Source organism: Hippoglossus stenolepis, chromosome 4, assembly GCF_022539355.2.
Source record: "Hippoglossus stenolepis isolate QCI-W04-F060 chromosome 4, HSTE1.2, whole genome shotgun sequence".
NCBI lineage: Eukaryota > Metazoa > Chordata > Actinopteri > Pleuronectiformes > Pleuronectidae > Hippoglossus > Hippoglossus stenolepis.
The window spans coordinates 21,437,761-21,461,338 of NC_061486.1; the positions used below are offsets into that span (position 1 = coordinate 21,437,761).

At 40.5% G+C, this 23,578-nt stretch overlaps 1 protein-coding gene across 1 annotated transcript in view; it reads left to right on the forward strand.

The window, feature by feature from the left end:
* LOC124851625 (alpha-2-macroglobulin-like) overlaps nucleotides 1-23,578 on the forward strand; it is a 52,972-nt gene that overhangs the window by 20,356 nt on the left and 9,038 nt on the right. The window contains 12 exon segments of the mRNA XM_047339513.1: nucleotides 17,041-17,268; nucleotides 18,212-18,275; nucleotides 18,416-18,561; nucleotides 19,670-19,819; nucleotides 20,188-20,328; nucleotides 20,416-20,506; nucleotides 21,478-21,628; nucleotides 21,995-22,220; nucleotides 22,726-22,808; nucleotides 22,810-22,850; nucleotides 23,039-23,160; nucleotides 23,273-23,324. Of these exon segments, the coding sequence (XP_047195469.1) occupies nucleotides 17,041-17,268; nucleotides 18,212-18,275; nucleotides 18,416-18,561; nucleotides 19,670-19,819; nucleotides 20,188-20,328; nucleotides 20,416-20,506; nucleotides 21,478-21,628; nucleotides 21,995-22,220; nucleotides 22,726-22,808; nucleotides 22,810-22,850; nucleotides 23,039-23,160; nucleotides 23,273-23,324 (1,495 nt within the window).

The window sequence follows — 23,578 nt, forward strand, 5'->3', positions numbered from 1 at the left end:
GATTCGGCTGATACCTGAAACACCCCTGAAACTCCAGCAGTTTGTGGACTCAGAAGCATACCACCCCTCCATCCCAGCATAGGGGGTGGGCAGATAATAATTGAACTCTCATTTTTGGAGTGAACTATCCCTTTAACACCTAACCCTAAACCTAACCCTTCAGTAACTGCATTATGAGATCAACATGTTAATCACTGTCTCTACTGATACGATGAAGATCAATCATGCTTCAAGTATCCACATCTGGCATGACACACACAAGAAGTCAAAAACTGGATAGTGAGGTTAACCCTCCCTGATACATCTGACCCCAAGCAGCAGCAGCCAGGGCAAAAGTGAATCTTACTGACTGAAATATCTTCTGTTGACACTGGTATTTATGCAGTAACAACAAAAGAAATGTATTAACTCCACTCAGAATGACACAACCACTGGAGGGCTCTCGAGAGTGAAGGGGAGCAAATAAGTGCAAGCAGAGAAGCTTAGAGTGGCTGATGGTCAATAAAGAGCGGGATAGGGGGTAAGAAGTGTGACATGTGAAACACTACGATTAGATTTTGTAGACATGTCCACTTTAGTGTACATCTTGGAAAAAGGCAGGAAAGACTCACCATCAAGAGAAAAAAAAGGATATGCAACCCTCACATCATCACTGAAGGAAGAGAATGAACATTCAAATGACTTTTGATATTCAAACACTACTTTATTCATGTAATATTAACATATCATTCTCAAAATGTCATATTTGGAGAGAAGGATGAAAGAGCAGGGAGTTTACTCACCATCAAAAAAAGAAACAGTATATGAAACCCGGATATTATTACTGAAGGAAATTATTGAAAATTGTCATGATTTTTTTCTTGCAATATTATGACAAAATTTCACCGTCTCTCTCCCACACTGCTGATCAGCTGAGGGGGAGGCCGTGCAACAGGACATATCCATGGAGCCACAGGAGGACAACGATGGCCGTACCTTTGTGGAGGTGATCAGTGAAAAGCACAGTCCAGATAACTTTCCGTGCTGCAGAGGACCTGGTATGGGGGTGGTGGTCGTGCCCACCGCGGGTCTCAAGTTCCCTTTGACAGGTGAGCGGGGTAAGGAAAATTACAGGCTTTGTTAAATTAACAGATAAATATGGTTATGTAACTTTCAAATGAAGTTTAACAACAAAATACACTTCACATCTTTTATTGAATACTTTCAAATTACTCACTTATCAGTCTGGACAGACATGGCTATAAATTGCAACTTGACTGGTTGGCTGAGGCATACAAACACAAGGTTGTAATGTTATGTTGTACATTAAATTGTATGTTTAATTGTATCTGTATTAATTGTTTGTATTTTTGAAATTATATAGAACATTTCCAGTCTTAAAGGGATAGTTCACAGAAAAATGAAAATGTACTCATTATCCACTCACCCATACGTGTGTTGTCATCCAAGTGTCCGCAAGCCATGACCTTTATATTTGACGAGAAAATAGTTAAATTACACCCTGTTTTAAGCCTAAAAGTCCACTGGAGGTGGCTAACCTAGCAACATGATGGTGAGTCCGAGGGTCCGTGGACGAACCTCGTAGGAAGATATCAGTGGACTTTTAGGCTTAAGACACGGTGTAAATTACCTCCTTTCGAGCCGGATATGAATGTCAGGGCTTGCGGACACTTGGATGACACCACAGGAGCAGTATGGAGGCATGTTGTGTTTTTTCTGTTGTTTTATTACGTCTGAAGAAACGGTCGCCATTGACTTCAATTGTATCGGATTCTGCTGCAACAAAGTTTACCCCTGATACTCCAGAAGTGTTAAGTGGACTCAAACACTTCACCCACCCCTCCATCGGCATAGGGGTGAGTAGATAATGAGTGAATTTTTCGGTTCACTAGCTATTTAACCCTTGTGTTGTCCCTGCTTCCCCCGGCTGTTGGCCCCCTCACATAGCCCACCCCATATTAGGACGCACACATAGACAAGTGAGCAGCCCTTGCAGATGTATTTGTTACACCCGCGGCACACGGTGTGAGTTTTACAGTCCTTTTTCCTGGGGCATATCTGACACCTCTTCCTCTTACTCGCCCCGAGCGGGGCTGCTGCTAGGGCTATGGAGGAGGCCGGACGCTCGGGTCGAGCGTCGTAGTCAAGAGCTCTCTGTGCGGCGGCGGCGGCTTTTACAGCCTTCACAACCGCGGCGGACGCTTCCGTGCGGGGGATGCGCTCCCTTGGTGCGATGAACGAGAGTCACGAGAGCCTTTCCCAGCTGCCCTAGGAACACCCTCCGCTTGTTCCGCTTGCCTGGCATCCAGTCTGGGTTGATCTCTCTCCATATCACGAAGGCGTTGTAGGAAGAGACATCGAGAATGTTGTGAAAGACGACCAGGAGCCAGCACGCGGTCATCCTCCTGCAGCTGTACGTTCCGATCACCTTGTCTGGGTTGTCCATGCCACCTTTGTTGCGGTTGTAGTCCAGGACGATGACCGGTTTCCCATCCTCGCGGTCGCTGATGTCGCCCTCGGGGTGCCGTGTGCTCAGGAGCACCACATTCCTGTTTTTCTTTGGGATGTAGGACACCAGAGTGGCGGTGGGCGTGAATGCGAACTTGGATGAGAACACCTCTCTTCCCTTGACCGCGAGCAGCCCGGTCGGGAGCTCGGGCTTGTTCTTCCGAACCGTGCCGACCACGGTGAGCTTCCTCTCCAGGAGCTGCCGCGCGAGTTTGTTGGAGGTGAAGTAATTGTCGTACATGACGTTACGACCGTGCAGTCCCTCCGTTACATCGAGCACTACCCGCAACCCCTGGTTCCGTTCTGGGCGCCCGGCGCTCGGCTTTCCGGTGTACACTTGCATCTTCCAAGCGTAGCTTGATTTCGCATCGCAGGCCACCCACGACTTGATCCCATATTTCGCCGGCTTGCTGGGCATGTACTGACGGAACGGACACCGGCCTAGGGAGAAAAACAGGAGGAGATGAGATGAGGACGAGGACTAGCAGCTGCTATCTACATAACATCATAACATAACATAACATAATAATAATATTTGTCCGTGGCTCGTCTGGTGCGTCTCGTCTCGCGGTCGTCGAAGCGCAGCAGTCTGGAGTACGTGTGGAAGAGTTTTAGGGGCATCGTGGCACGAAATATCGCCCGGCCGCTCTCGGCGTCCCACAGGCTGGCGGCGGCCTCGCCCCGGGACCTGTACATGCCCGCTAAGATCAGCAGCCCTACGTAGGCGCACAGGTCGGTCTCGTCCATCCCTTTCCATTCGTCGCTGTATTTTCGACGACCCTCCCGATTCGTCATCTCCAGGATGATGTTCTCTACCGACGGCGTGATGAACAGGTGGAACGTCGAGGCTAGGTCACCGGTGCGGGACGTCGCGTGGATCGTGGGGCCCCAGGGGACCCCGCTTTGAGCCGCAGCAGAGGAGGAGGCCGTACGCCCTCGAGGACCATGTTATTTCCCCGTTTCTTGACGGGAAGGTTTCTCTTTCCACGAGTCCGGTGGTGGTGGTGTCGCCGTGGTCTTGTCCTTCTTCTTCTTCCAAGGATGACAAATCTGCAGAAGCATCACCCACTGGGTCGTAGTCCTCGTCGCCGTCGTCGTCTTCGTAGTCACCGTCGCCGTTGGCCCCACAGAGCACCACAGCGCCCTCTCTGGGGGTGTAAATGACCCCCCAGGAGAATTGGATAATGACAATCCTTGGGTCACCCTAACCCTAACCCTGACCGGCCAGGGCTTGCGTATGATCACACGCACGCACTCACGCACGCGCACACACACAGACACACACACACTCTGGGTCAATCCGACCCAGGAACAACACGAGAGTTAATGACCACTCAAAATGCTTTACAGTACAGTTTTTGCCATTCGCTCATTCACACACACATTCAAAGTGCATCTATGTTAAGCACTATTACACATCACTCACATACTGCATCGGCATTTATCAAAATTTTTAAATTGAATTCCATCATTCACAAAAAACTATTTTGCCCCTTTAGCTCCAGTTATAGCTTTTAGTCTGTTTGCCAACTCTACAAGTTTTGTACATAGGTATATAGGCAGTTTATCAAAGGTCCTAGAGTTTTTAAACGGATGTATTCAAAAACAAATCAAATTGTGTGTGATGTGATCATTATTGTTAAGTTATTTTTCATTTCCTCTACAGTGTTCAATTGTTAAGAGGTCACTAACAGGCGGACCGCGGTCCGAGTCCGGACCCAGAAGCCGTCCCGTACGGACCCTGACCTACAGCCAAAACAGAAGGTTATGATTTAAAACCTGACGGGGCGCTTCTATTTGTAACCGGCGCAGCTTTTGTAGTCTTTACGGTAGTGGTTTAGCGGATGAGGAAATGCACAGACCAATTGCATGCGAGTTAAGCCAATCAAGTCTGTGCATTCCAGGCGGTAAACATTGCGACTCTACAGTGCAGACAGATGAGAGAGTTAGAGGCAAGTTACACATGAAAAGACGGTAGAAAGAAAAAGAAAGATAGCGATACAGGTAGAGAAAACAAAGGGAGAGATACAGAGGAGTGAGCCGGAGAAAGTTGAGAAACAGAGGAGTGAGACGGAGAAAGTTGAGAAACAGAGGAGTGAGACGGAGAAAGGGAGAGAAACAGAGGAGTGAGACGGTGAAAGGGAGAGAAACAGAGGAGTGAGACGGAGAAAGTTGACAAACAGGAGTGAGACGGTGAAAGGGAGAGAAACAGAGGAGTGAGACGGAGAAAGGGAGAGAAACAGTGAGACGGAGAAAGGGAGAGAAACAGAGTTGTGAGACGGTGAAAGGGAGAGAAACAGAGTGAGACGGAGAAAGTTGAGAAACAGGAGTGAGACGGTGAAAGGGAGAGAAACAGAGGAGTGAGACGGTGAAAGTTGAGAAACAGGAGTGAGACGGAGAAAGGGAGAAAAAATACGAAAAAAGTGGGGGAGTGGGATATAAGAGGGGAAAAAGTGATTCTAAAACTGTTCAATTGTTAAGATGTGTTGAGATTTATTATCTGTAAAATTGGTTGAGACTTTTGAGTCAAGATGTGAAACAGAAAAAGGGAAATTCAAGCTTTTGCTCCCTTTATTTTATTTTTCTGAAGTTAAGCCCTTTATTTGAACATGCACAATTTTCACATTTTATTTATTTTCTCTTATTTTGAAATGCAGCCCTACTTTTATTTAGTTAATGAGAGAATATTATACATATCTGAAATCATACATATATGTTCAGTTCTATGTTACATGACAATAAATATTGTCAAAAAGTTTTTGAATCGTACTGAATTAATTTGATTTGACAGTCAGGCATTTAGTACATGCAGATGTTGATACAACTACTAGGCTACTTAAATATATATCACACTAAATAGTTAGACATTATGATCTTCCGGACCTTTGCTTCAATAAATTTTCTCTAACTGGACCTCTTTAAATTTTAGTTGAATACCCCTGCTCTACACCATCACATCCATATTCCCAGTCAAAGTCTGCACTTCAAGCAGACTCACTGGACGTTCACAGAAAGTCAGATTAAGCCCCCTTGCAGATTTGCAGATCTGGACAGTCCTCAGCACTTGCAGACTTCCTGACTTTACGTCTGTTAAATATGGACATTTAGATTCAGTCCATGTCTTGTTGCTGCATTGCATTGTTTCCAATGTTCTCCAGTGGTGGAAAATCGGACCCATAAAAGATGACATCCTAATTTATGCTTATTTTGGCTCTTATCTCCTTCTTGTTCATAGCATCAGCACTGACTGTATGATTTCGATTTTTATTGGATATAAATTATCCATGAAGTCAACAAAAGTTCCACTATCTTGCACTGTTAAATAAAGTGACCCTGATACCACATCCCTCCACCAGGTCTTGGGGTAATCAGTCCAGTAGTTTTTGTATAATCCTGCTAAATACAAACAAACACAGATGAAAACATAACCTCCTTGGCTAATAAAATAACAAAATATAAGTTAGTGAGTATTATTTAATATCAAATGTAAATATTTAAATAATAAAATCTGAAGTTGGCAGGATACAATAAAGTTGAGAGGGAGAGAAGTGGACTGAGGAAATTTGTGTGGTTTTTATATCGGTGTCACCATCTTAAAATCCCTGTCTGTAAATCTAAGCATCAAGGTCCCACAGAGGCAAACATAAAGTACCACCCAGAGATAATCTACACAAAGACTAAAGGAGTAAACCACAGCAAAAGTGCTTTCTAGTGACTGGTTTTATTAGGTCATGTGTGCGGGGGGAGGGGCCATTCAGTTGATTACTGAAGAGAATTTACAGTTTGTACATTCTAAGTGGAGGAAGGCAGTTTTCTGTTGTATACAGTATATAGTCCCTACATTGTCCTGTGTCGTCCTGCAGGCTGGAGGAGTTGTTCCTGTGCATTAATGAGTACAGCAGTTTCAGTGCCTCCAGTGTGGCGTGTCCCAGCCTGCGCCTGCTTCACATCACCGACAACAGCCTCCAGGACTGGGCCGAAGTCCGCAAGTTCGGCTCCATGTTCCCCAGCCTCGACACGCTGGTCATGTCCAACAACAACTTGGCATCCAACCAGGACAACAAAGACGTCCTGCAGCAGCTCTTCCCCAACCTACGCAGCATCAACCTGCACAACTCAGGTCAGGGGACACGGCTAATTGCTTGTTTGACACAGTTGACTATTTTACATGGTGTGGTAACTGTTTAATAGTGGTTTGATTTCAGTAGGAATTTCTCTTCAGTTATTCATAATAAAGCAAACATGCCAAGTTGTAGTATAAGCAGTAGTCTGACGACTCAATAAAACCCGATCATTTTAGCAAAAGAAAGAAATGACACTATCTCCTAAAAGCTTTGAGTTATTATTATGGTATTATTATTAAAGATTCCTCCAGGTCAGCTTTTATCTCATGATGGAATTGTTTCTATTTTGGATCAGTGGTGAATCTATTTTTAGAGTTCTGTTGAGAGTAGCGGGAACAGAAACAATACCAAAAAGACATTTAAATTGGCTTCAGTGCATTTACTTTGTCATATCTGCTTAGCCCGAGGAATGGAAAAATATCATTTTGTTTATTAGAACAGAAACATATTCTGCCCACAGACTGAGATAATGTCATATTCCACTTGTTTTTAGGAGTGTCTTGAGACGAGATGTAAAAGGACAGCAAGAAAGGAGAGAGATTTTGATTTGATTTACTTTGAGCATTCTCATTCTAGTTTTTCCAACAATTTAAGTCAAAAGACCAAAATCAAAAATGCCCTTTTCTGTTCTATAATACTTTCCGTATTATGTCTGTTTTATATCTAAAAATATATAGTTTATTTTTACGCCTCCAAGTGGGCAACAGCCAGTGGCTGGAGGCATTATTATGACCTGATTAGAATTTGGTGAAAGTCAAAGATCAAGGTCATGCTGACCTTACAAAACCTTTTTTTGATATGTGAATGCAACATCTCAGAAACAACTTGAGGGTATTTCTTATGATCTGGTATAAATGTTAAGTTGGACTCAAAGATGAACTGATTATATTTTGGTGGTCAAAGGTCATGGTGACCTCATGTTCTTGAGAATGTGATATATCAGGAGTACTAATCGGGGATTTCCTTACATTAAGCACCAATATTCAATTGGACTCACCGATGACCTGATTATATTTTGAAGGTCAAAGTCATTGTGGCCTCACAAATCATGTTTTTGGCATCTGGAACATTATATCTAATGTCTCCCTTTAGGGAATTTTCTTCAAATTTTAGTCACTTGGACTCAATTAACTAATTGGATTTCAGCGGTCAAAGGTCACGTTGACCTCAAAAGTCTGGAAATAAAGTCTATGTAGGCTGAAACTGCACTGATTGGTGGAGGCATACAACATTGGGGAAGTAATTATAGTTTTATGACTGTAATTCCCCAAAACAGTGTAAGTTGTTTTAAACAAATTATATTCAAACAGAAGTAAATAGTTGATGTGATTGGGGGCTATCTTTGGTTGTGGATTTGGTGCTGTGGTGGTTGTTTCCATCAGCACGTTAGAAGGCCCCGTACACACCTGGAATTAAAATATGTTTTTTGTGATCACAAGCAGACAGCTCTAAATACAGGTGTGAAGATCCAATCACGATTTGTTTGTGACCACCACCACAATATCAACACTGATCACCACATAATGATCGATACTTTTCTTAAAGGGTCAGTGTGTAGAATCTAGTGACCTCTTGTGGTGAAGTTGCATGTTGCAGCTAAATACCCCCACCTCACCCTCCCCTTCCAAACATGGAAGAAAACCAGTGGTAGCCTTCAGTTATCATTAAATCTCAAAAAGTGTTTAGTTTGTCCAGTTTGGGCTACTGTAAAAAACAAGGTGGCCTCTATAGAGAGGACCTACTCCTGATGTAAATGTAAAGTATTTTTTAATATTAAGGGCTCATTCTAGGGTAAAGAAATCAACAAATTGTACAATTTAGATGAAACACACTAGTGAAAACATTAAAATTTTAAATAAAATTTCTGCCAATAGATCCCTTTCACCTAAACCTTACACACTGAACCTTTTAAATTGGTAAAATCTTTATTTGTAGTGCAGCTGCAAAATATTAATTCAGACACTCCTCACTCGTCTCTCTAACTCTCTTTCACTCGCTTGTGCTAAAACTGACACACACACACAGTGACATCTGACACACTTGTGTAGTCAGACTGGGTAAAAACAATATAACTTGGTCTTCAACAGAAATGACCTACATGTTTGTTTGTTTGTTTGTTTGTATAGAGCGGGGAGGTGAGATCTGATCTAAGATCCGATCACGAGGCACATGGGCCACATTTTAATGTCAGGTGTGAACGCACGCACTCAGAGCTGTCCACTTGTTATCGGATCACAACAACCATGTTAATAGCTATTCGATGCTACTTTAGGGGTCGTGGGAATTTACGGACAGCCGAGATGAAATGCTACCAGTCTTGTCTTGCCTTATAGTTAGTTTTATGTTAGTTTACTTTTTGTTTGCCCTAAGTTGCAGCATTTACTATATTTCGTTTTGCATTTAGTGGCATCAGATTAAGGTTTTCTTTGCACTTGTGTATGTGAACAGATGGATTAAAAGCAGAGTTGTTGAGTTAGTGGTGGTGATGGCGGCATAGGATATTGCAGGAGTGTGTCTTTAACCCTAAGGCATTTGTTTATTTAGTGTGATTTACCTTTCTTTAGATTTTCCCCTTCTTTTTCTTTGCTGTTTGCAGTGTGTGTTTTGTACTGAGGTTGCGATCACTTGCCCTGCAATAGCCCTTGTTGTTTTAGACCTACCTCAACTTACCTACCTCAACAATACGTAATGTATGCTTCTCTAGAAGGTTTCTATTTTTCCAAATGTTTATATCTGGTATTGAAATATACATTTTTATAGAAAAGGAATAATACAGAATTGTCTTAAAAAATGAACTTCTGACCAAGTAAAAATTGTTATATTTTATAATTTAAACACGTCTCTGTATTCACTTATGGACTGATCTTTGTATTTATGGGGAACCCTCTTTTTAATAGATTAGTATAATTGTGGGGATCAATCAGGTTTATCCTGGTAGTATTGTTTATTCTTTGGGTGAAAGTCCCAAGGTGGCGTTGTCGGTGTTGGTTAACAATCAGGTAAGTAAGATCTCTTTCTAAGACATCCAATTCGGTTACATAATGCAGTAGGAAATCTGCTTTTTAACTGTTTTGACAAGCACTGCCCACAGCCTGAACCACATCACTACAACCTAGTATGTTTCCTCGAAATTGAATTCATAAACCCACAGTTTGCACAATTTGTGAGAAAGAAGTTAATTTTTCATGAATAAACGTTGACCAAAGTGCTGTGCAGCTAAAACAGGGAAGATACATTTTATTAAATTAAACAAAGTAGAAACTAAATAGTAAAATAAAATAAAATCACATAAATACAAATTTCAACCTGTTTTAAAAGCCAGAGACTATGGTGAGGTCCTCATGTGGAGGAGAAACAACCGAAAGGGTCTGATCTCCTTCTCAGGACTTCCAGAAGCATCTGATCTGCAGACCTCAGTGATATTGTGGGTGAGTGTAAATTTAAAAGATCAGGAGACGCTAAGCTGCCCATATTAAAGCAGTTTCACGGTTTGTGTTCAACATCAACATATTACAAGTCTCTCAGGGTCGAAGGTAAACCAGAGGTGCAGCAGATAATCTCAAAGAAAAATTCCACTCCAATAGGCATTACACAACGTGTTTGGTTTAGTTTTTGCTTTTACTCAAAAATAGGCTGCGCTTGTGCTCTCTCTCTTTTGCAATAATTAACTTCCTGTTTGAACAGAATAAACTATATGCAACAGAAGAGCATGGGTCAAAAAGGACCTGTTTGCTAGATCAGATCAGGGGCTGTAATTGCAAATTTTTTACCAGTATGAAAAGTAACCTGAAGACTTTGTCATCAAAGTCGCTGTTTACCTTCAGATTATATGTACTTGTATCTGAGTGTAACCTGGATCAGACTTGATCCTGTTCTAGGTCTTATATGCCGAAGCAGCTGCAGAGAGTTGCGAACAGAAGGGGGCTGATTCATGCAGATACAAATCAGTGCCCGCATGAATTGCATGCATATTCATTTCAGTTGCATATATATGTTTTATAAAGACTTTAGCAAATACAAATAGTTTGAATGTTTTAAATAGATCGCACATCTCTGTGTGTGTTGTAATCCATCAGCAAAGTTTGAGGACTTTATCAGTCCACAGGTTTACTTACTGGTGAAAAAAGTCTACTTTGGCCTGAGTCAGAGATGTTAGCATGCCAAAACCAAACATCCCCCGCTGGGTAAAGGGCAACATTGCAGAACCCAACAAGGATGCCTGCAGCTGAGGTATCCTTCTTTTACACCAAAATTAGTGGATGTATGCAAGTTTTTAAGTAATTGTAAATTCACTAAAAAAGAAATTTACTCTTTTCGCATTGCTAGCAGAGGAGTTTGTCTTTCAGTTTTTTCCCCCCAGTGTGTCATGTTCGATGTCAAAAACACACCAACAACTGAGATGCTCTCTCACCTTGTTGTCTTGCTATTTTAGCGTGTTCACCCACTCATCACCTTTCCATCACTCATGAACCTGTGTCTACAGCAGCGTCATTTGATCTGAGATTGAATGGTGGAATATACACAATAATACAACAGCATCTCTGGCAATGAGTTACAGGAAAATGTACAAGATAAACACTTACAAAATATAATAGCTTTAGAACATCTACACCCAGTTAGAATATTGTCCTGATGTTCCAGCTCCTGCTTTGTGTTCACCAAAACATTAAATCTTTTTTAAAAATGATGTGAGACCATTTCTATTTTGTCACTTGTTATAATTCAACATCGAATCTATGGCACCACAGCAGAGGCTGTTAGGTCTCTCAGGTCAACCCTCTGTGAAATATCACTTTAGTCAGACCGTAATACACAATATTAAATATATTTAAAGCCATCTCTGACACAGTCTCATACGCTAAGACTATAAATGATTGACTTATGAGTCAAGACTTACTGGAAATTAAATAGAGCAGTTGCATGAGAGTGTGTGTGGGGATATGTCTGTGTGTAGGTGTGTGTGTGTGTGTGTTTGGAGGGTGGGGTGGCGGGGGTTCTGTATCAGTGGCTATTTAACAGACGCTGACTGTGAGGATCATCTCAGTCAGTCATGGGTCGTCCTGGGATTCAGATGTGGACATGGACACTCTGTGTCCTCTTGAGCTGCATGTGTCTCGCTCAAGTCCTGGCAGAACCGTAAGTTTGCCTGTTATTGTTTTTTTGTGTGTGTGTGTACTTTTCTTTTCGAACTAGGGTTTCGATCTTGTTGATTTGCTACAGAAGTTTGTGTTGGTGTTCCCTGCGTGTGAGATCCAGTGTGACAGGCTGCCCAATGGCATGTGTGTATATTTCTGTGTCTATAGGCATTACATGGTAGCCATCCCTGCAGTTCTTGAGGCTGGAGCTGAAACCAAATTTTGTGCGAGTCTCCTGAAGGCCAACGAGACTCTGGACATGACCATCACTCTGATTTCTGCTGAAATGAACACAACCCTTCTGAGAAAATCTTCCAGTCAGGAGTTTCATGACTGCGTTGATTTCAAGGTCAGCTCATGAGAAAGGCTTTGATTCAAAAGACATGTTAATTTATTCAGTATTAACACATATTTCTCTCACAGGTTCCCCTGGTGCAGAATCAAGAGGTGTACAACTTTGAGGTGGAGGTGAAAGGCGAAACATTTTACTCAAAAGAAGTGAGGAAAGTCAAGGCCACTGTCTACCAACCGATGACGTTTGTCCAAACAGATAAACCCATCTACCTCCCTGGACAAACAAGTAATTTAGATCTAATGATCTATGTTGTTGTGCGCAATATGCTGTATATCAGTTATAGACAGCTTTCTCCTTTAAAATCAATGGAGTGTTTGGGGTCAGGGACTGCAGATACTCGTTGACGCCTCAGGGCGTGATGGGAAACACCTGGCTCTCACCTGATCTACGAGCTGACTCGTTTTATGTATGGATAGAATAATCGTGGCGGATGGTGACAGACTAAATGTCTGACAGATCAATAAAGAAAATACATTTAATCTTGTTTTATCATGTTTTGCTTTAATTTTACTCTGGTATTTTCATTTCAATTCAAGTCGGGTCTGATGTGTTTGGTGGCTTCCTGAGGGAATCAGAAACAGAGAGATAACAGAGAGAATGATTTTAAAGCCATACAGTAACAGATAGTAACGTTATCAGCTCTGTGCAGACCGCAGTTTAAGTGGCCTGTCAGGATATTTAGCAAAAGCCTCATGTAACCTCTTTGAATTTCTCAGTGCATTTCAGAGTCGTCACACTGGACAGCAGGATGAGACCCACCAATCGGCTGGTGAGTATTTGAACTGTCTCCATCTTGTAGATTCCACTCACAAACCACAGTATCAGTGATTCTGTGTGACAACGGTGCAGGTTTAATTTGGCTGACTGGGTTAAACTGAACATCAGTTATGTAATGAAGTGACAGACATAGATTTGCCCTTTAACCACAGTTACTGTATGTCTCTAATCGGTCAGCTCCTGATGAAGGGTCAATAGTACAAGCAGGACTCTGTTTGCAGAGTCTATAGACCTGCAGGCCGCTAACACTAGTTTCTCATATCGCAACATGTTATTGAAGAAAATAAAACTTAAAGTGCCACCTATGAGACTTAACAATCAAATTAATGATTGATTTGGTTGATTTCCTACCCACCCTGTTTGGACACTGCATGATGAGATCAATGTAAAGCAACATGTCTTTCAACAAAGTTCTCATTGTTTCTTTCTTTCTTCTCTTGCAGTACAATATAATTGAAGTTGAGGTAAGTCTAACATCCACACTATAATACACTCACACTGTAACACACTGTATACTGGAGGTAGAGGATTTGTACATATTGGTAAAATGTAAACCTCCCAAAATCATCAAGTGCCCCACGAGCTGAGTGAACAAGCCAACAAAATGTTTCATGTCAGTATTTCAAAATTCTAAAACTTTAAGAGTAAATTAAGTTTTAAAGATTTTGCTACCAACCTATAAAATTTGGCTTCACTGAAACAAGAGGGTTTACATGTGAACAACAGTTACAACAATGATGAAAGTTAAATCTTTTTACATATTTGTGCCTTTTCCTTTTTAAAGGGCCCATATTGTGCAAAATACATTTTCTGGGCTTTTACTATCCGTAATTACTTGAAGGGGGTCAGTAGGGACCCTCAAAGTATGAAAACAGTCACTCCACGGACTTTTTCACTCAGTCCATTCTAAGAAATATGTTACAGGAACGTTACGTTTCGTACCTCCTCTCCGTGTGATGTCATCATGGAATCGCAATCTTCTCGCGACCCCATTCAGCCGATACCAGTCCAGCTTCTGAGGAGGGGCTCATAAATAATGAATGAGGCATGCGAAAACAGCCTGTTCCGCCAGCAGCTCCAGAGAGAGGCAGAAGAGAGGACATAGAAATACACATTGCAGCAGTTTTTTTACTTTAAACCACTGATATATAATCTTAGGGGTACCAATACCTCAAATTAAAATCCAGAAAGGTGTAAATTATGGGCCCTTTAAATCAAGTCAATATGTTCTGATCAATGAAAAATCTTTACCTTTACCGACGATTTCTTGTCAGACTACATTAAATATTTTTTTTAGTGAAATGTTTATTTGTTTCTGTATATACAGTGTCTGTAATTGGACAGTGTGTTGCTAAGGCTTTTAGAGTAGTTTGAAAAGTAATACTGTATGTAGTTAAAGTGTGGGCTTATAGTTAAATTTGATCAGAAGGAGAATATGAAATGCTGAGCAGCATGTTGAGCGCTGTATTTCTTTGTGACATCCCTTTACATGAGTTTCATTTTGTGTCAAACACATGTTCCTTCCCATTTATTTTATGAAACAGGATTCTAATGATAACCGAGTTGCACAGTGGCTGAATAAAACAGCCGATAGCAGCATACTGCAACTTTCTTACTCCTTGAACTCTGAGGCCCAGGAAGGAATCTACAAGGTTATTGTAACCGTTGGCCAGGATAAAATATATCACAGTTTCAAGGTGGAGAAATATGGTAAGTTATGGCTATTTTAAAAAAAAATCCCATTTCCATCTACCCGCAATGTAGCAATAATGTGTAACAACCATATTTCATCCACAGTTTTGCCTAAATTTGATGCAAAAATAATGGCAGCTGATGTCGTCAGTATTGAGCAGGAAGAAATAAAAGCTGAAATATGTGCAAAGTAAGTCAAATCCTTTGCTTGACATGTGCACTCTCAAAATACTGTAACTCTGAATAAGATCCAGTTGGTGATTGGATGTCTCCTTTTCAACAATCACAATGTGTTGCTTAGGTATACATATGGACAACCTGTGCCAGGCAGTGTCAAAGTTAAGGTCTGCCGACCTTTTAGTGGCTATTTGGTTTCTATAGTTACTACTGATAATAATCCAGAGGGACTGCCTGACATAACACCCCCATGCTACGAGGAGACAAAGGAGGTACAGTGGACAGAATCATCTCTCAGCAGGAACAAGAAGCAAAATGTAACTGTGTTTTTCTGTGTATCAGTGACATGGTGACATGTACTTCATTCAAATATTAATTTGTTCATTAACTTATTGATTTATCTAATTATTTATTATTCTTAAATGCCAGCATTAGACTGAGTCAACCCCGCCCACCTCGTTAACATACAGACACAGAAATACAGGAAAAAATAGATGTCGAAAAAAATCTAAACATAAATGTCGAAGCAAATAAGTAAATAAATAAGTATAAAATACATAAATGATTGAACAAATGTAAAAATGAATGGATACTTACATATAAATATATAAACAGCTCCTTCCCTCACCACACTTTTGTATTTTTTCATTTTCATTATTTAATTTACTTCATTTACTTCATTTACCATATCTATTTATATATTTACTTTTATATGCAGACGAAAAATAATTGCATGCTTGCGAGATAAACAAATAAATAGATAAGTTAAATGCATTTAGAAAAAATAAATTAATATTTTATTTTAAAACATAGGACAAGATATTGAATATTCCTTTGTTTGTTTGAAGTTCTTAGGCACAATTTAGGGAACCAACTACCAGTAGATGTTAGCTGGTGTTAGTGGCCAACAGGGGATGTTAGGGACATAACTTCAGTTTTGCACCTTAGCTTCATCAAGTGCTTTGGTCTTGTAATCAATGATACAGGCCGAACATGAGGGTGCGCTGAGGCTAAAGGTAAATCTGACTGGCTACTGGCTTGCATAGCATTGCCATACAAGCCAGTAGCCAGTAGATCAGACGTCATTACCTCTATGCCTTTTTAAACTAAACACTTTCCCTTTTTAGAACATAGGACAAGATGGAGAATATCCCTTGTTCTACCACTAATTAATATCTACCGCCAGTTAATGTTAGTGGATGTTAGGACATAAATAAATAATTGTGAAAATAAAAATAATTAAAAAATGCATGTAGATATTTAATTATGTCTATGTTTATTATAGATTTTCTTTAATGATTTATTTATTTATTCCTTTTTATTTTGGCAGTTTCAGTCCTCAATACTCACATTAATTACGATGGCATTTGTTAATGGTTACTAGGTGGTTACTTTGGTGCTCCGAACATTTGCCAGGTTAAACTTGCATGTCACTCTGCAGAACGTAGTTGTCTGAGGAGAGCATGACCCTCAGACTGTAAATGCTGAGAACTACGTTAAGTGAAACTGAATGAATGAAAGGAGTTTAAATTTGAATTAAATCCATCTAATCTTATTTCATTTGTGATTTTAGACGGGAAAGAAAGGTTGTGCCACTTTTACCTTCAAGATGACAACTTTCACAAAACTCGACCAAAAGGTGCTACAAGATTACCTGGTTCTGATTGTTGAAGTGGAAGAGGAAGGGACAGGCATGTCTTTGTCATATTTGATATTTTATTCATACATCAAAGAGATATTTTGTAGCAAATTTATACAGTATATTTTACTTGAACAACATGTTACATACATCCTTGTAACATGGAGGACTCCATTATAGGTATTTCCCTCCAACAAATGAAGAGACTGCAGATTTCATATGTTATTGGAAAGCTCATGTTCATCGACACACCCAAGATTTATGACAAAGGATCAAATGTGGAGGGAAAAGTAAGTGCAGATTTTTCCCTTGACGTCGTCACTGTCATTCGACCAAAGCGATGTGCATCCTCACTGACACAATGCTCTGCCCGTAATAGGTTAAAGCGGTTCACTTCAATGATACACCCATAGCTGACATGCAGGTCTTCCTGTTTGAAGGTGAGAGGTGGTCCTCACGTCTGCTGCACAATCTCACCACTGACAGTGATGGTGTAGCCACTTTCTCATTCTCCACAGCTGAACGCAATAGAGAGATCAACCTGCACGTAAGTGAGAGATAACTCGTCAGCCACACTGAACTCACTTTCCAATGTTTTCCTCCACTTCATCGTGTTTCTTTTCTACGATCTAGGTTAGTAATACACCAACACTGGGCTACTCTGGTTATAGAACTCGATACTACGAGACTGGCCATCACTCAGTGTCTATGACCCAACCTCCCTCTGCTGACACCCAAACAGTCAGCTCCCTGGAGGTGGTGAAGAAGACAAATCCACTGTCTTGTGACACACAAGAAGAGATCTCCATCAAATACACTGTCGTTGGAGAGAAAGGGGCCTCCGTAATGGCGATCTACCTGGTGAGTTGTATTTATCTATCTGTTTGTGTGTATTTTATTGTATCCCCTCAATTGACTTCATTTCAAATGAGGGCCTCCCTCAATACATTTTGATTATAAATAAATGTTCATTAAATTAAATCAAAAAACCTTTGATATAAACTTGTAATATATTGCAGTGATTCTCAACTGGTGGGTCAGGACCCGTTTTCAGTGCCTGGGCAAAAAAAAATGTTTAGAAAAAAATCCTGTGCTTTTATTTTTAAGGGGATTTTTTATGCAGCGGAGTGCAGCCTATTCACACTCCTTAACAGTTTTTGTTAAGGAGTGTGAGGAGTCTTTTTGAAACTACTTCTCAGTAGTTGGCACTTATTTATAGCACTTTGTAGTTTTGCTTTTTTGAAGAAATTGTACTTTCTTGATTCTTGTTTTTCTGGGTTTGTACCCTCATGGTTGAATGCACTTATTGTAAGTCGCTTTGGATAAAAGCGTCAGCTAAATGAAATGTAATGTAGTTGGACTTTTTTATTTCATGTTTGTGCATGAAAGCACTGTTGAGTCTGTTAAAAAAGGCTGAAGTTACTGAATTGTTATATATGGTGTTTTACCTTGTGTCCTTAAGATGCACTTTTGGGTTTTTTATTAAAATGCAGCTAATTGAGTGTAAAAGGGAATATTCCCCTCTCTAGCATCGCCACCTGCTCGCGTTTTGGTTATCATTAAACTTGTTTTTTTTGTGTTGTCATACACATTCTGTACTATTTCAGGTTCAAACTGCACCATCTTTTCATTAAATAAATTTGAGAAGTTGAAAATTTTCCTCGATTTGGGTCGCAGCTTGTCATTAAGGGGTGATGGTGGGCCCCGCCAGACCAGTTGAGAACCACTGATCTATTGTGCCAGGGAATGAGGTTTTATTTTTGCATGACTCATTCATTCTGCCATTTTGTCACAAACTCTCTAGGTCTTATCCAGAGGAGCCATTATCATGCAAGGATTTAAACAGATTGAAGTTCAAGACCTTCCGGGTGAGCAGAGACGGGCTTTAATCAAGAGTCTGGAAAATCTTATATTTGAGATATACATGGAATGAAAATATACTTGTACTGCTATTTTATTACATGGAGACATGTGGATGATACTTGTTGTTTCTAACTTCACCTTTTAGTGACTGAGGGTGGAATATCCTTTGAGTTGAATGTGCATCCAGAAATGGCGCCAGAAGTCCAGGTCTTGGCATACGCCGTCCTCCCCAGTGAGACTGTGATCGCTCACAGTGCTGACTTCTCCGTAGAGAAGTGCTTCAGTCACAAGGTCAGTATAGAAGAAAACATGAGGCACCAGCTGCGCTTGTCAGATGTAGGTGCAGAACGTGTTTGCTACATAATGTGGATATGTACCCAGGCTTTCCACAAGGATATGGAGTAGCAAGCCAGTTTGAGAAAGTAGTCAACAAGTTCAACTCTTTATCTGTGTTACCGCTCAGTTTGTGTGTGTGTGTGTGTGTGCATATGCAGCCCTGTCCTATAGGAGGAGAGGACAGAGAATTTGAGCAAATGGGAGCGGATCAAAATAAGGCTTCTTATTAGAATATGGCCAATAATACAAATCAAACAGGGAATTAGATTTGAAAGGTCACAATGAGCATTTATGAATCAATAAATCAATCAGCTAGATGGCACTTGTAGAAGCACTGATATAAAGTGTTCATGTAGAAAAACCACACTCACATCAGATGAATTACTTTTACCTGAGTTCAGTGACAAACAAGACATATTGTGTTGTGATCTGTGTACGACAAGTTCACTTGTGTCATGATTCATGTCCCTCATCTTAAGCCAGAAAGTGCAGATCAACATCTCAGTCAGCCAATCCACAGAGACTAGATCATTTATGACAGCTATGCTGCTCTGACCTCCTCCATCACCACAAGGAAGAACCAGCCTGAGCACAACAGGCAGTGGAGAGTGGCAACGATAAATTTAGCTCGTAATATCCTTAATAACTGAGACCAACCATTGGTTTTGCTGCATGGGACTACCCTCAACAAAAGCATGTGTGGAATAAGTCACCATAGTTTGGCATAACCCAAACTGTAGTGTGTATAAAAGTGCACAATCCCTCCCTGTCAGCAGTCAAGTCTGTAGCTCTCCACATCTGTCCTGAAGTTTGATCAAGCTTTAAAATACAGGACATCAGCCATCATGAGTTCATTTATACAGCAAACTCCGACAGGTCAATTTGCCATGTGGCCACTCCCCTCCGGAACACATACCAGCTCCTTAAGTTTGTTTGACATTTGTTTTACATTTTAAGAAGTTTGGGTAGAATATACATCAATGTCCCACTGTCAATATAATAGACTCTAGTCTTATTCCAATGAAGTCCAGATGGTGGGATGTGTGTTTTCTGTGTTTGTCAGGTGTTGCTGGAGTTTCTTCCATCCTCAGCAGTCCCAGGAGAGGAGACCACCATGCAGCTGAAGGCCCAACCAGACTCCCTGTGTGGAGTGAGCGCTGTCGACCAGAGCGTCCTCATCATGAGGCCAGGGAAGGGTCTGACTGCAGACAAGGTAACTGCTACTCTACAAATAGATGCCGACATCCTGGAGTTTTATTCTAGTACTCCTCTGCAAAATCTTTTCCACCATTTATAATATCAGTTACCCAGAGGCTATGGCTTTATGTCCTGAAGTGTTTGAATCCACAAAACACTTTTGGAGTTTCAGGGGTAAACAGTGTAGCTGATTAGTGACCTATCTTCAGACGTAATAAAACAACAGAAAAACCCTTAGCATGTCTCCATACCGCTCGTGAACTAGATAATGAGTGTTTTGTACTTGACATCCACCTTTTGAGATGAAACTGCCCTAAATCCACCAATACAGTCATCAGATCTTCATGCAGCAGTTTCAAGCTTTCAACCTTTTTTTCTTTACAGATTTTTGACTTGTTGCCTGTCACCAAAGCGTCTTATATTCCACATGATGTATATGATGCAGCAGAATGCTTGCGGGTGAGACCAAGAAGATACATTTATCCACATCCTGCTGAGAGTACTGATGCATTTACAGTTTTCCAGGTAAATCCACATACAGATAGCGTCATAATAAAGCATTTCATTTTTTTTTACATGCAGTTAATGGTTGTATGTTGTTCGAATGTCTAGAACGTTGGACTGAAGATGGCTACAAACTTGTTTATCCGAATGCCTCCATGCCTCAACTTCAAAGGAAGAGAATACCACCAAGGCCACTATCGTAAGTATGCTAACTGTTCTGCACTGTTAAGAAACACATTCTGGATTAGGTGCAATAAAACAATTCATAGTGTTACTGCCAATGGTGGAGGAAGTACTGAAACATTTTACTCAAGTAACAGTTTAAATGAATAAACTCAAGTAAGAGGACCACATTAGCATTTCTATTGTTTCTACTTTTTCTTGTATAAGTACTTTCTTTTAAATAGTTGTAAATTATTGAAAGTAAAAGTGTGTAGCCTATTCATCATTATTTTTTTCCTACATTTATTAATTGATTTTCCACATATACTTAACAATATTATAGACACACCATTGCCCCTTGAACCCCCACCCACTACAATATCAGTACATTAATAATACCAATTTTTTAAATCAACATTGCCACCCCACCCCGCATCTAATAATAGGAAAAAGAAAATAATGACAATCAGCAGCACATAATACAAACACAATATAATAAGTGGCTAACTAATGATAGTACACATTAGCAATTTAACACTTAACAGGGCTCCCCCTTGCTCCGGACATCCAACAGTCTGCTCTCTTTATTTGTATTTGTTAATCATCCTCTGGATCCATGAGATTACCAACATCACCATTTTTAAGATAGGAAAAGACAGGGCTCCATACTTCTTTCCTTTAACAATATAGGTAAACTTTCCCATCGACATATCTGTTGCCATCTCTCTCAACCATCTGCCTATTCATCATAATGGCTGGTCAAATCCATTTTCCATCTGCAGCTTTGCTGGCGTTAAAAGAGGCAGTGTCTAATGTTTCCTGCATGTCCTGATTGGTTCAGAGATACAAATCTCTCATTGATTACAACATACAAAAATGATCTACTTCAGTAAAGTACACATCATGAAAAATGTACTTAAGTACAGTAACTAAGTAAATTTACTACGTTACATCCCACCACTGGTTACTGCTGTCTTTCCAGTTGAATATTTTCTGGTTTCTTTTCAGGTATTGTCCATGGTCCAATGGCCCGACTGGGACAAGAAAGGGGATTTGCCGGGCCTATAGGTCATGGTGCCCCACACTATCCTCTTCCAGCTATAGAGACAGTCCGTACTTTCTTCCCCGAGACTTGGATATGGGACCTGGTGGAAGTTGGGTGAGCTTGTATATGAATCGAATATTAGTATGACTTTACATTATTACATCGTTGGATGTGTAACTGAGTTTTTCTTTCTGACTTTCTGCTTTTTCCCTGCAAACTATTTATTATATTATGTCATACCAGAGAATTATTCCTTCTTATTAGTGAGTCCGCCTCAAACAGTTTTAATATACTGTCAATTTTTTTAATTTGTGTGCAGAACTTTTTTTATAAACATTGTATGGTGCAGAGGGAATTTAGAAAACTTTGTGTTCATCCTACCTGGTTTATCTGCAATGATGGTTTTATGGTCAAATTTGTCAATTTTCGAAAGTTTTTCTAGCTCACAGTCGCTGTGTCTCTGTGTATTTGTTAATCCAGAGCATCCGGAATGAAGAATGTGTCCCTCCTTGTCCCTGATACCATCACCACCTGGGAGACGGAGGCTTTCTGTTTGTCCCCTCAGGGTTTTGGCTTGGCTCCTCGTAAAGAAATCATCGTCTTCCAGCCATTCTTCCTCGAGCTCACGATGCCCTACTCCATCATCCGGGGGGAGCACTTTGAACTGAAGGCAACCATCTTCAACTACCTTTCCAGCTGCATCATGGTAAAGGAAGTTTTAAATAGCCTGTAAACTAATGTCCACATGGCAACAATCTAGCATCATAATGACAACATTAACTTTCTGATGTTTAGCAGATTTTATGTTCTCTATCTTCGCCTGCAAACATTTACGAGTTGGCACTAAACACAAACGTGAGGTTGAAGGGAATGTTTTGCAGGGTTGTTGAAATTACTTTATGTAGCCAAATTCATGGTGAAATCTTAATTTGATTCCAATTTTTATTTTTTTTCTAATAACTGTTATGAACAATTGAGATTCAAAATACTTCACTAACCCTTCTGTGGAGACCCTGAGGGCATCCTGCACATTTTAAAGATCAACATTGGTTTACGGCCACATTTTGGTTTATACCTTATTTTATTAGTATCAACGTGACTGAGACATGGAATCAGGTTTGTATGTCTCGAAACATGCAGCAGTTTGAGCATTTGTTCACATTCGCTTCACATCAGCAGTTTCAAAATATATTGTTGTGTCTCTTGAACAGGTCTCTGTGGCGCCAGCACACTCCTTAGATTACACCCTCACCCCCCTCTCTGGTGATAAGTACACATCCTGTTTGTGTGGCATAGCGCTTGACCCTCAGCTGGAACATGTCCCCTACAGCTTTAGGTGAGGCTTCAAGCTTTCATCCACACTTTTGCCAAGGTGGTGGAATTACTGTGCCTGTTTCCACATCTTTTAAATCTCTGTGAAATCAGGGAAATCCATCACAGTGGCAAAATACTTTTGAAATTTAGTGGATCTGAGATAATTCTCAGTCAAGTTACAAACAGGGTTTAATGAACTTTTTTTCTCAGGGGTTGTGAATGTGTCGGTGACTGCTGAGGCTGTGGAATCTCAAACTTCCTGTGGAAATGAGATTGTGATCGTTCCAGAAAGAGGCCGTATCGACGTGGTCACTCGACCACTCATAGTAAAGGTAGTTGTCTTTAATACATAATAGCAATGGTCTTTATTCCAAAGCCTTTTTAAAAGAAATACATGTTGGAAACTCTGCAACTCTCATTATTCCCTACCTCTTTCCCTCTCAGGCTGAGGGAACTGAAATGACAAAGACCCACAACCTGCTGCTCTGTCCAAAAGGTAAGTAGACCACCACTTGCAAAAAGGTATCATGCATTGGTTATTGTGGCCTTTCTGCCAAGTTCAGTGAGAGCATCTCCAAATCTTTCAAAAGTCATTACTTAAATGCATTTTCATACATTTTGTCCATAAGAATGTAATATTTGAACTATTGTGCTTCAAGACCGACCAATGTTTTATTGTATTGATCTTATTGCTTCATCAGAACTGCTATGATTCAGGATCCACTAACTGTTCATAAATCTGAATGACGT